The sequence below is a fragment of the Nomascus leucogenys genome, chromosome 20, assembly GCF_006542625.1.
Source record: "Nomascus leucogenys isolate Asia chromosome 20, Asia_NLE_v1, whole genome shotgun sequence".
Taxonomy (NCBI): Eukaryota; Metazoa; Chordata; class Mammalia; order Primates; family Hylobatidae; genus Nomascus; species Nomascus leucogenys.
In genome coordinates, this window is record NC_044400.1 from 37,907,043 (window position 1) to 37,920,714 (window position 13,672).

The 13,672-nt window shown below is 34.2% G+C and overlaps 1 protein-coding gene across 2 annotated transcripts in view; it reads left to right on the forward strand.

The window, feature by feature from the left end:
* Window positions 1-13,672, forward strand: part of FRYL (FRY like transcription coactivator) — a 285,938-nt gene that overhangs the window by 122,273 nt on the left and 149,993 nt on the right. The window contains exon 1 of one of the 2 annotated variants that reach the window (XM_030800906.1): window positions 3,982-4,183. The exons of the other annotated variant lie outside the window; for it this stretch is intronic. Coding sequence (XP_030656766.1) covers window positions 4,111-4,183 — 73 coding nt within the window. The 5' untranslated portion in view covers window positions 3,982-4,110. Of the gene's footprint in view, window positions 1-3,981; window positions 4,184-13,672 lie in introns of those variants that run through there. 2 annotated transcript variants of the gene reach the window in all.

The following is a 13,672-nucleotide window of genomic DNA, read 5'->3' on the forward strand; positions in this document are numbered from 1 at the left end:
ATTGGAATGTACCCCTGTTGACTCTGTGCTTAAAAATGTAAAGCAAGTAGCTACTTCTATGAATCCTCAAAATGCCAGTTAAATGCGCATAGAGTTAAGTGGAAGTTGATTAAAAGAAATAGGGAAACCTACTTTCTAATTCTTTGAGGGCAAGAGAACTTCCATGATCATCTTTTGTGTCAAATCTTTAGTATACAGTATTTGGCTCATGCCAGGAGGACCTTATTCAATAAAGGCTGATAATATTGAAATTGGAAGTTCTTAAAAATGTTTTAAAACATCATTTAAAAAGCCTTCTTTAATATATAATCTAAAAGTTGGGGAGGAGTATAATTGAAGGAAATTATCCAAATTAGATTTTTCTGCTTTGCCAAGGATATGCCATCAAGAAACAATTTCTGTGGCTATCTTTTTATGGTGATGAGGTATGTGATACAATTTGGAGAATTCTGAATTTATAAAAAGAATACAATAGAAAATTGGCATTGCTTGTCTTTCGACAATCTTGCAGTAAGCTCTAGGCGGTGGCGGTGACTTAGTTTCTGTGGTTAATTGGCACGTTAAGGGTAGAAAACTCATTTGAAGATTGATAGCAGTATCGTTCTTTGTGTAATTTAAAAACAGGATTAGTAGCTGGAGCAACATGGCAAGAACCTACTTCTCCAAAAAAAAAAAAAAAAAGAAAGAAAAGAAAAATCAGCTGGGCGTGGTGTGGTGTGTACCTGTCTACCCAGCTGCTTGAAAGGCTAAGGTGGGAGGGTGGCTTGATCCCAGGAGTTTGAGGCTGCAGTGAACCTTGTTCGTGCCACTGCACTCCTGCCTGGGCAACAGAATGAGACCCCATTTCAAAACAAAACAAAAATAGGATTAGTAATCAAAGGATTGAGAAAGCATTCAGAATATAGTGGGACTCTTCCATCATCATCTAAAAGGTTTGGTTGCATGCATATGTAGTTGTCCTAGTTAATACTTTGCTAAACTGGATGATAAAAGTTTAGGAAGGATTGGAAAGAAAATACTTATTACACTAAGCTTTGCTAAGATGTTTGTGATTAATAGTTGAAATAGTAACACTATTTATTTTAGTCTTTACATTTCAGAATTGAGTTGAGAGAGAGAATGAGGCTCTGCCCACATGGGCCTATTGAGTTAGCCTACGTATAAATGGGAAGTGCCATAGTCACCTGCTTTGTGTGTATGATGAAGCCCTGATGTAGAATGGAACTTCCAAAATAAGCTCTGAAATTAATTTCTTGCATATGTGTTTCAAAGAAACTATTAATTTGCCTTGGAAATAAATATATATATAGTCAATCATATATATACATTATATATATGCACATATATGTATCAGTCATATATACATACACACACTTTATATACATTATATATAATGCATATATGTATACATGACTATATACATTATATGTACATTATATACATGATTATACATTATATATTATATAATTATATATTAATTATATAATATATTTAGTATATATTATATAATGTGTAATATACAAATTTATTTTGAATATGCGAATATATATTTGAATATATATGGATATATTATATATATTCATAATATATATTCAAATTTTCATGAATATATAATGCATAATCATGTATATATAATGTGTATATAACTACATTATATAACATAATTATATACGTTATATAACTACATTATATAATATGTTATATAATACGTTATATAATGTATATATTGTATATATTATGTATGTATATCTGTATACAATATATACATTATATAAAAATATATACTTTATATATAATGTATAATTATATACAAATATATACTTTTATATAATGTATAATTATATACATTATATATTATATATACATTATATTTTACATTATATATACATATATTGCACAGTATATATAATGTACATATAATTACACATATAATGTACATATAATTACACATATATAATGTACTATATAATTATACATTATATATAATGTATATATAATTATATAGTACATTATATACATGTATGTGTATATATGCATGTATATAATACATTATATATAATATATAATGTATATATAATTATATGTATATATACATATATAATGTATATATAATTATACATTAGATGTAATTATATATACTTACACATATATGTATATGTACATTATATAATACATACATTATATAATACATACATTATATAATACATTATACATTATATATTAATAATGTATGTATACATATATAAGGTATAACGTATATATAATTATATATTTGTTTGGATCTAAATTGGCTTATTTCCTGAATTTGTTAACAACTGTTTGATGAAAAGAGGATTGTATCATGAAATCACTTTGGGGGATAAATTAATCAGAAAAATTAAACTAGTTTCTGTAAAACTGGGAGTATTTTGCATGTTGACATATATTGTTAATGTATAAGAATGGGATGTATTATAGTATGTAGTGTTTCTGGGCTGTGGGATGCACTTTTTTCATTCAGCATCTTAAGGCATGTTTTCCATTATATGTGGAGAAATCCAGGTATCTAAACTAATTCTGAAATGTCTCTAATCGCGATGTACCCAGACAACAGTATTGTAGTATTACGGTTCTGTGTTGGTTAGCCTTTGCCTTCCTGATTTGAATTTACTTTTTGGGTCAGTTTAGGAGTAGGGATGGCCAGATTTCTTGGATTGCTCTGAGAAAAAATATACCTTCAAATGACCCCCACCCCTTCCATAAAATACCACTACCACTGAATATCTCTTAATGAATTTCCCATAATGTATGATAGTTGTTTGTGAAAGGATGTTATTTTAGCTTATGATACAGTGCCTAGCCATTTGGCTGTGAATAAATTTATTCAGTTATGACTTTGATCACTGCATTTCCTTATTCTTTGTGTTACTTAAAGGGTACAGTGCTATATAGATGGATTGGTACAAATGTATTGCTACATATGGAAAAAAACAACTCTAAACACATGACCTTCAAAGTCACAGTAAACTAATATGAGGCCAAGACATTTTTCTTCTGATAATGACATATTATTTGTTCATTTTGGCTGTGAATTTTTTCTACTGTTTTGAAGAGCAGTTAGGCTTTAACAGCGTCTGTTTTCAGTGTAGAACAGCTTCTATAGAAGAAAGTTTTACAAATGTGTAGTATTTTGCTTGACCAGAGGATTTCTCGCTATTCATTGACATTTTGACTATAAGATTTTCATTGGAATTATGTGCTATATTAAGAATAGAAGACTGTATTTTCAGCTAATCCCATTATTATAATAGAGTTATCGCTTTTGAGTAAGTTGCATGCAGCAGAGGAAAGTTTGTCCTGAGCTGAGCAGTTTCAGAGGCTGATGGAGGCTCAGCCATAGTGTTCATTACATCATCTTTTCATTCCATTAGCCAGCGTGATCTCCAGTGGGGTAAGTGAGACAGTGGACTCTGCATCATCACAAACATGCTGAGAGAATCACTGCTTACTGCCTGGGTGTGTAGAGAGGTGGAGAGAATTTACTACTAAAATCACCTAGAGGAAACTGATATTGAAGTCAGCTAAATATCTCCAGTTGTTTTTTTTTTTTTTTTTTGATCAGCTATTAAAGGAAAAGATTTAAAGATTTTATACTAAATCCTAATTTATTTATTTTTTTTAAATTTCTAAGGCCGTTAGTAAGAAAAGTTGGTACCCAAGGGCAGAGCCTCTTATCCTTGTCTGTTTACTAGCAGTCGTGATTGCATAGCTAGAGACACTGCTCCTCAAAACTGGTAACAGGAACATAAACAGAGAAGATAATCTTGGCCATGTGTATATCTGCATAAAGAAAGGTGAGGGTGTCCTTCTGGGCACTTATAATAAACTTGTAAGCTTTTATTCAACTGGATAGTTCATCTGCATTCAGCGGCATTTCCACTATAGTTGTGCGTCACTGCAAGACTGCATGGTAATGAAGCCAAGGCACTGTGGGCCAAAACTCTGCTGCCTGTGAGAAGAGAAGGGACAGAGGCTTGGAGAGATAGAACGGCAAAACCGCTGCTGCTGCTGCTTCTGCTGCTTCTGCTGCTTCTTCTGCTGCTGCTGCTTTTGCAGCTGATTGAGACAACTATGTTGAGTCTACAGGATTCTATGTTTTTTGAAATTAGCATAAAGTCCTTGTTAAAGTCCTGGAGCAGCAGCTGTAAGTATATATTCCTACATGAAAAAAAATGCTGAGGTATTGTTATCATTGCCATTCCTTGCATGCTGATTCTTCAGACCAATCCAAATAGATTAAAAGCTGTTGAAAATAGCATGAAGAATATTTTCTTGAATGGTAATCAGTAAGATAGAAAATCTAGACATGCACACATCAGACAGTTGTAAAATCAGTAGTTAAATTTTCTTTGATGAAAATTTACCAGCCTTGAATTTCTTGGTAATTTGTGTTATTCTGGCAAAGTTTCTCACAATTAGTCATAAATTGGGGGCGGGGGGTGGGACGGGGGAAGAAGACCACGAATAGATTCTAATCTCTGCAGGGTTATCAGATACCGGTACTCTTCCACACTTCTGTTAGCACAGAATGTTGTTTGAATCAACATCAGCTATCTTAAGGCACTAGAAACATAATATAATGATAATAGCTTTCCCTCATTCTTCTAATTGAAGTTATAATATGTAATTTTCATATGTAGTAAATTTTCTGATAAATAACATTCAGGATGATATACATAGATTTCAAAGTTCAGTTAAGTCAATACAACTGATGCCATTGAGCTATTATTCTGTCCGTAACTCTCTTCCTAACATGAATTTGGCAGAAATACTGCTTTTGTTCAATATTTCAATCACACTTTTTCCTTTAAGATCTCAAAACACTTACCATAGTCTGTTTACTTTTTTGCCCAAAGTATCATAATATGATATCAAACTTATGAATTAAGCAAACACAGGTTCTATTATCATGTTTGTTTTGGTCAAAGAAAATTGAAGTATAGAAAAATTGTGACTTTTCCAAGGTCATACAGTGGCAAAGAACTGGAATAGAACCTAGTTGTTTTTGCTCCCAGCTCTGCTGCTGGTGCCTGAGCAAACTAATGAATAAAATATCAGAAATTAAATTTACACTTTTCCAGGTTAACTCTTTACCAAAATATTTTTTAGTGTAGTTTTGTTTTTTAAGCAAATAATATGAAAGAGAAAATATTGACATGAGAACAAAAACTCTCTTAAGTTAAAGTCTTATTGAATATGGTTTGAGGAGGTTTGTAAATGCAGCCAAATATACTGCCTTTAAAATCTCTATATTTCTTTTATTTTTGATCTATAAGTAATTCTTCCATATGGAGATATTGCTGTGCCAGATGGCAGAAAATTATCTTAGTTCTAGGAAAGTTTTTAAGTGAATATACATAGTTAAAATATTGGGAGAATTGTAATTACTGACTAAATCAAGTTAAATACTTTTACTAGTTAAAAAGGGAGACAGTAATGTAGAATACATTTTTGCTCAAGTAAACTGGACTGTAGTTTCTAATCTTTCTCTCAGTACTGTTTCCCCTGCTTCTCCCATCCTCACCATGTACTTTTTTAAAAATAGTAAGACAGTTTTATAGTGAGAATAAAGCTATAATAAGTTCTTATAGAAGAACAGTGTATTATATCACAGCAGCTTGTCTTGTAAAAACTTTGTTTAGGTACTTGTGAACTATGTGGTTATCCTGTTTTATGGCCATTTAACTATTTCGACATGTCGTTGCCTGAACCCTGTAACCAGCAACAGCCAAATCTTGTTTAATCGTACTCCTTGAATCCAATAGTGAACCAAAACCAGATGTTTGTAAAGCCTTTGTTTTTTAGCAGTTAGTAATATAGTGATTCAGTCAGTCTGGGGGTATCCCATTGCCCTTGGGCCTTCATATTACACATCCCATGAAGGTGTTTTTACCATTCTGAAGTAATAGGTTAATACTGGAAAGAAATTGCTAGTCTCAGTGTTCAGCAGGGCTCTGTCCTTGCCTGCCGTAGCCCTGGAAAGTGGAAGAATGTTTTTATTTCACCAGTATCTGTGGGTGTCTTCTTTGTCTTCACTTTTCTTTGTTGTATGAGAGAGTTAAATACAACTCATGGAGGGAGGAGTTAAAATATTAAGACCCTAGAAAAGGATAGTAGTTAGCTATTTCTTCCTAGGAATGTTTTTATAACATCAACACTTTTGAGTCAACCAGCATTTATAGAGCGTATACTACTGTGCTGTGGCAGATAGAAGTATAAAACGTATTCCTTTCTCTCGAGGAGCTTAGAGAAAGTATATGTGAAAAGCTGTAGTAAGGAAGTCCAATGAGAAATGTTGTGTGTGCACTGTGACTTACCAAATGACTGTATACATAAAACAGACTGAGAGTCCAGAGATAGAAGGAATCACATTGGTCCGCTGGGCATGGGAGCTCACGTTGGTAGTCCTAGTACTTTGGGAGGCTGAGGTGAGAGGATCACTTGAGTCCAGGAGTTTGAGTCCAGCCTGGGCAACATAGTGAGATCCTGAGATCCTGTTTCTACCACTACACACACACACACACACACACACACACACCCAGGTGTGGTGCGTGTGGTCTCAGCTATCAGGAGGCTGAGGTGTGAGAGGATTGCTTGAGCCCAGGAGCCCTGTTCATGCCACTGTACTCCAGCCTGGGTGACAGAAGGAAACACAAAAAATAAGAAGGAATCACATTGAACTACAGGGTCAGTGGAGACTTAAAAGGGAAAGGGATTTTTCTGAGTTTGGTTTTGAATGATAGGATGCTCTGCATGATGGTAGGCAGTACTGGTATCCACAGTCTCCACAAGCGAGAAACCAGAGGTTGGTTACTACGCCTCTTTCACCCCAACCCCTTTCGGTCCTTGACCACAACTTGCCATTCTGCCTACTCAAATTTCCGTAGTCTCTCCTGTCCACAGCCACTGTCCTAATTCACCTGGAATATTGCCACAGCTTCCGTATTGGTCCTGTTTGCATCTTCCACATTGCTGATAAGGGTTCCTTTTAAAGGCTGGCTCTTCATGTCCCTCCCCTCCTTACCTCACAGACTTTCTGTCTCCTGTGGGAGGAGGCCTTTCATCATCTAGCCTCTGCTCATTTTGCCTGTCTCCGTTCTCACCATGCTTTGCCAGTTCTGGAAGCATTCTGTGCCTTCATATTTGCTGCTATCTTTGCCTGGAATGTACCCCCTCATCTGTCTGCCTGCATCACAATGATTTTTACTCCTCTTTCAAGACCTATTCTTCCTTTAGTCAGCCACATAGTTAATGTTTCATCTGTTCCCTTCTTCACTTTAAACATCATTGCATCATAATACTCATCATCTTGTTCATGTCTTTCTCTGCTACTTGAGTGTAAGCTTCCGGAGGGTATTGGTTCATTGTCTTTTTGTTCTTTGTGTAATTAATGCTTATTTAAGCTCTGGTAAATGTGCAGACAAGTAAGATATTGGGTAGGGCTGCAATAATTTTTGTTGGGATGAATTTATAATAGAAAAGAAGGTAGAACCATAAATATATGACCACTTTTATAATTTGATTATTAATATTATGCTACTGATGTCTCTCGGGGAACAATTCCTGAAGTAGGAATGCATAAAATGATTTTTTAGTGATTAAAAAAATAAATTTTCATAACATTTTATTTAGTGAATTTCTTGGAAAGGACAGAGGAAAACTTGATTTATTAACAGCCTTTATAAAAAAAGAAATGAAAATTTTTTTTTCATTAAATAAATTATGTATTTCAAATGTTGCCCCTACCCTCCTGAAGAAAAAAGAAAAAGAAAAAAATCTATGGGTTTTGTCATCGAACATAACTTAAAAGCAGCGTATATTATTATAGTTCATTAATTATAATAGTGTTTCTTATTTATAAGATGCATTTGCGTGCTTTGTATTAATGTTAAATGCTACTTTTTATATTAGTCGCTAGAGGCCCTCTGGTTTCAGGGCCTGCTTAGCTGGCAGAATGTTGATGCAGTGCTGCTGAAGTTTGATTATAGTTGAGCTTATTTCTTTCAGTAACAACAATGAAGTGACATTCATATGGCCTAAATTCAGGATTTTGTCTTTGTGCCAACAGTTTTAGGCATTACTTCTTTTAAAAACTGAATCAGGAACATTCTGTTAAACCAGCTGTGTCGTGAGGATGTTATCATTTAAAAGATTGGCTTAGTTCCCTAAAATTGATAAGACAAAGCAAGACTCAGTACTGAGATCTGTTCATGTAATGCTAAGATCACAGATGCATTTGCTGCCCATATAATACCTCTTGTAAGCATATTAATTTATAGAATTTATTTTGCATACATACTTTTATGAGAGCTGGTGTTTCAAAGAATTTAGTTTTTATCACAGACATAAAATAGATTGACCTTCTTAAACCATAATTTTATAAGTTAAAATGTGAATAAGATATGGTATGTTAAGAAACTATATTTGCATAGATTACTTGCATTTTTGCACAATGAGAAAAGTTCATAAACAGTTTTTAATACTCAGATTTTTTTTTGGATTGTAAAAATAGTAAAAGCCAACCCCAAAAAGCACATTATACATTCATCTAAATTTCAGTTAAAATCTGCGTGTTATTTGATTGAAATAATACCATTTGTTGAAGTATTTATAGGTCTAGTATTGTGGTAAGTACCTATCGTATGTGTTTGCACACGTATCTGTGTATACTCACATTATATGCACATACATTAAATCTCTTGTAACCATCAGCATGAAAATCTCAAGAGGAATATTTTTGCCATTTTTCAAAATAGCAACTTTATTGTGAGATTCACATACTATAAAATTCATAAAGTATTCAATTTGATGGTTTTTAGTGTATTCCAAAATTGTACAACTATCACCAGTATCTAATTGCAGAACGTTTTCATTATCTGAAAAAGAAACCTCATACTCATTCTACTTTCTGTCACTACGGAGTTGTCTATTCTGGACATTTCATATACATGGAATCATACAATGGGTGTTCTTTTGTGACAGGGTTCTTACACTTACTGTATTTCCAAGGTTCATTTATGTCATAACATGCATTGAATAATGTTCCGTTGTATGGATATATCACAATTTGTTTATCCATTCTTCAGTTGATAAATTGCTGTTTTATAGAGTAGTAAATTGGGGCTCAGATAAGCAAAAGAACACTAAGAACACTCCGTCACCCCCCAGAAAATCTCACACCCAAATTCTTTAGCTAACTTTCTCTACTCCTTCTTATTTCAGTTGAAGGCTTCCCTGATCAAGTGATACTTTAGCAAGATCTGAAGGAAGAAATAGTTAACAGTTTGGGAGATAGGTGGGTGGGCAGAAGGGATATCAAGTGCTAGAGGCTGGAGGGAATGGCCGGTTTGGCTGGAGCAGAGAGCTGTGGAGAGCATGGTGGGAATGAAGCTGGAAAGTTAAGCAAGGGCTAGACCATGTAGAATAGCAAAAACCTTGTTATGGATTTTGGTCTTAATCCTAAAATAAATAGGTAACCATTGATGGGCTTTGCAACAGTGATTGGGGTGATTTCATCAAGTTTCTGTCTTTGGGGTGGTGCCAGGAGACAAGTTAGGATGCTATTGAAATAGACTATATGTGAGATAAAGGTTGAACAAATGGAAGAAATGTTATTTATTTAGCAAACAAGTATATAATACCTACGACATGTGTAGGTACTCTTCTAAGCACTTTACAAAATATTAGTTCATCATAGTGATGGGAAATATTTAAGAGGTAGGAAAAATAGGTCTTGGGTTAGGTACAGGAGGTAAAGGAAATTTTTAACTAGCTGTTTGCACAACTAATTTTGTAGGGTCATTTACGTTCTCGTTGACATCAGTTTCAGAAATGTATCTGTTGAGAGTTAATGTTGGTCATGGTGGAAAAGAATCACCTATTGCTTATTGTCAGAATACTCTTATCATCCCTCAGATAAATTTGTCTGCTTTGAGAAGTGGATCCTGGACAAGAAAGCCAACTCATTGTACGTTAAGTAAACAACGTGAACTTTTCATGATGGTCCCTGGAAAGTGGGATTTCTAGCTCCAGGTGTCATTGGATTTAGAGTCATGGGCCTGCTTTATCTTTTTTGTTTTGTTTTGTTTTTTTAATTCTAACTTCTTAAGCTAGGTTCACCTCACTTGAGAAAGGAGACATTTCATTTTCGAGACTAAACATTTAGTGTTGTGAGAAGTACAGCTGATTATTGGACTCATTAAGTATTTGGGTTTCACAATTTGCTTTAAAATTTTTTATTGATAAATATTAAATACATAGTTTACTAATGAGATTCAAAATCAAGAAAATCCAACACAGATGGTCACAATATTCATAGGTGACTGAGAGTATCCAAATGGGCCAGGTGACTGAGAATACGCAAACAGGCCAGAATAATATCTGTGTTAAATTTGACCCTCTATTTTATTAACATGTCTGTCATGACCATTCTCTGTACCTGCTGCAATACTCATGTATAGACTCAGTCTTATAGCAGGCCCTGGGTCCTATCCTGTGCTAAGATGGGGAGTTTGGGACAACCCTAGTTCATTAGTTCAAGTGACTTACCATCAGCCCAACCTCACTACAAATTTGGATCTGACTTTGATCTTCAGTTGTAGTATCTCGGCTACCCATTCTTGTGTCAAAGTCTCCATCTGTAATTATTGGTATCTCTTCTTTCCTGAGCCTTTCCTTATCAAACTTTGGTATCCCATTTCCTTCAAATATAGAACCCTGCTCTGATCTTGAAGAGAATGAAGTTCTGCTGACATACCTTTTTGTTGATTAAACCCACCTCCCTAGCTGCGTGTGTATATATTTCCTGTTCATAGACTTTGCATTATTCATCTGTTTGCCAGGATAACATCTGCTGTTCTGCTGGACCTCCCTGGTGCTTTTTACCTGTTATCATATTCTCTAGGTACTGTCTTCTGCCTCCATAATTAGATACCTTATGACCTCCAACAATGCTGGTATTCAGTCATTAGGCATCCTGGCTATAGCTCTTCTGATAGCCCCTGTGTACTGATTGCTCAATATTTTAAATATGATACCTGACAGCTATCTTGCCTATTATAGGCATAGCCTGTGCCAGAGTCTCAAGTCACTGGGTTCTGGCCTATTCCACTACTGGTCAAACTCTTAGTCTTCTTTTCTGGAAGTAACTGTTTGCAGTTGCATTGTCACATTGATAAGACAAGTTTGCTAGCCTTTTGCAGGATAAGAATGGGTCATGTTTTTTTGGTTATTCTTCTTAGTCTGTGTGATACCACAGGACATTGCCTGTTTGATGGCATTTTTGACAATTTTAGATCTATTAGTTGGTTTTCATTAAGCATGCTATTTTCCAATTTTTAAAATTTTGCTAAATGATAAAAGTTTTAAGGGTTTTTACAGAAAGGTAATTAAAGAGAAATTCATTTGAATAGGGAAGGCTGTAGAAGAGAATTTCCAAATTGTCAGACCTGTTCTTCCCAGAAGGTAATGACTTGTAAATGTCATAGAAAATCTTGTGAATTGTTTTATAAGCTGTATTTTCAGTTACATTATTGATATATGATACAGAAAGTAGTTAGTCAAGGCATTCATAAAAAATGAGGAATGAATTATTAATAATATCCATTATCATGCAATATAGTAACGATATAACAAATACAGACTTACATTTGATGCATTAAGTCGATCCTTTTTTCTTTAAAATAAGCTTTACATGATTTTGGAACAATATCTGAATGAGTAAATTTTATTATAGGGAGACTATATGGAGGAAAATAAGAAGATGATTCAGTAACATAGCCTTAGTAATATCGTTGAAGATAAGGTTAGTAACGTGTTTTTATGTAGAGTGGAAGGGCATTGTATGGCCATGATTTGATGTGTAGGGCTTTAGTATGGTTGGAATAGAATTACTTGATGGCTATTATTTGTGATATTATAATTACAGGTTTCCTTATTTATGGTGCTTTTGAAACTTTAATGATCACAATCAACTTTAAGTAAAATTATTGTATAGAGCCAACTGTTCCATTTTAGAAGAATAGGGTAAGTCAATAGTTCACAACCTTGGCTGCATGTTAGAATGAGCCTGGGGAGCTTTCAAAAACATACACATGCCTGGGCCCCATTCCAAAGATTTTGATTCTGACTTAAGGTATGGCCAGAGATGGCCAGCAAAGTTCAGGGTCAAGTCAGAAGGCTTAGCATTGTCAGAATGCTGAGAGTATATATGAAATCTTTTCTGGGGGTGGAATCATCAAAAGAATATGACAGACAAATTCTTGTATGTTTGCCAATGTACTAATTTACAGTGAGAAATATGCCAAGTGGATAGTAATGCTGGAGTTGGCAGCCCATCCTTTGCTCTCCTTGTGGGATAAGCTCATACAAAGCTGAATTATTATCAGAAGGTTGCACAGAGAGCCTGAAGATCAAAGAAATTTATGCCCTGTTCTAGGGGCCAGAATATTTATCCTTTGTAAGAACACCTTCTCCACAGCACTGTACTTAGCTGGGCATTACCTTTTTATCAGCGCTGTGTTAAGTGTTTCATTTCCCTGTACCTTACCTGCAGTAGGTGATATAAGCATTCTTTTTAGTATTTGCCAGTCTGATATATGTATAAAATGAAAGCTCATTGCTGGTTTAATTTGCATTTTCTGGGTACACTGTTTGAACATTTTTTCATATGCCTGTTGGCTTTTTAGACTTGCTGTTATGTGAATTGCTTATGTATATCTTTTGGCACCTTTTCTTTATTGTGTTGTCTTTTTCTTGTTATTTTGTAAGAGCTCTTTGAATGTTTTCTATTTTCTGTCATCTACATTATAAATATTTCTCCAACTTTGTCTTGTTTATGGTATCATTTACCCTAAATATTTTAAATTTGTATTTGGTTAAATGCATTTATCTTTAAAAAATATATAATTTTGGGTTTGCTCTCTAGGCTACAGGTCTTTTCACCCCTTGATTATATAAGAAGATTCCTAATTTCTTCTAAGGTTTTGAAAAATGAATTTTCAACTTCATGTCCATCTGGACATTGGTTTTTTTGTTTGTTTTATCTAGTCAGGTTTGGAATCTGATGGACTTTGGTTTTTGAGTATAGTATATTTATTTTTTTCTTTAGATGAATGGCCAGATGTTTCAATAGTTTTACTAGATAATCTTTTCCCTTCTAATTTTGCCCATGTGAATTCTTACCCTGGAATGCAGGGGGTACTGTTTTTTTTTTTTTTTTTACAATTATCTGATTTATCTACACTTATGTCTACTGAGTTGATTATTATTATGTTCTGATATAATCATATTATGTTCTGATATATGTCTTGATTATAGTTATGTTCTGATTATAGTTAATTTCAAATAATATTCTTTGTATTTTTTAAAGTAATTTCTTTGGCTTTTCTTGAGTGTTTCTTCTTCCATGTATACTGTAATATAGATCTATCCAATAAACCTAGACAAAACAGTATCAAAATTTTAGTTGGCTGGCCAGGCATGGTGGCTCACGCCTGTAATCCCATCACTTTGGGAGGCCGAGGCAGGCAGATCACCTGAGGTCGGGAGTTCGAGATCAGCCTGACCAACATGGAGAAAACCTGTCTCTACTAAAAATACAAAATTAGCCAGCGTGGTGGTGCATGCCTGTAAT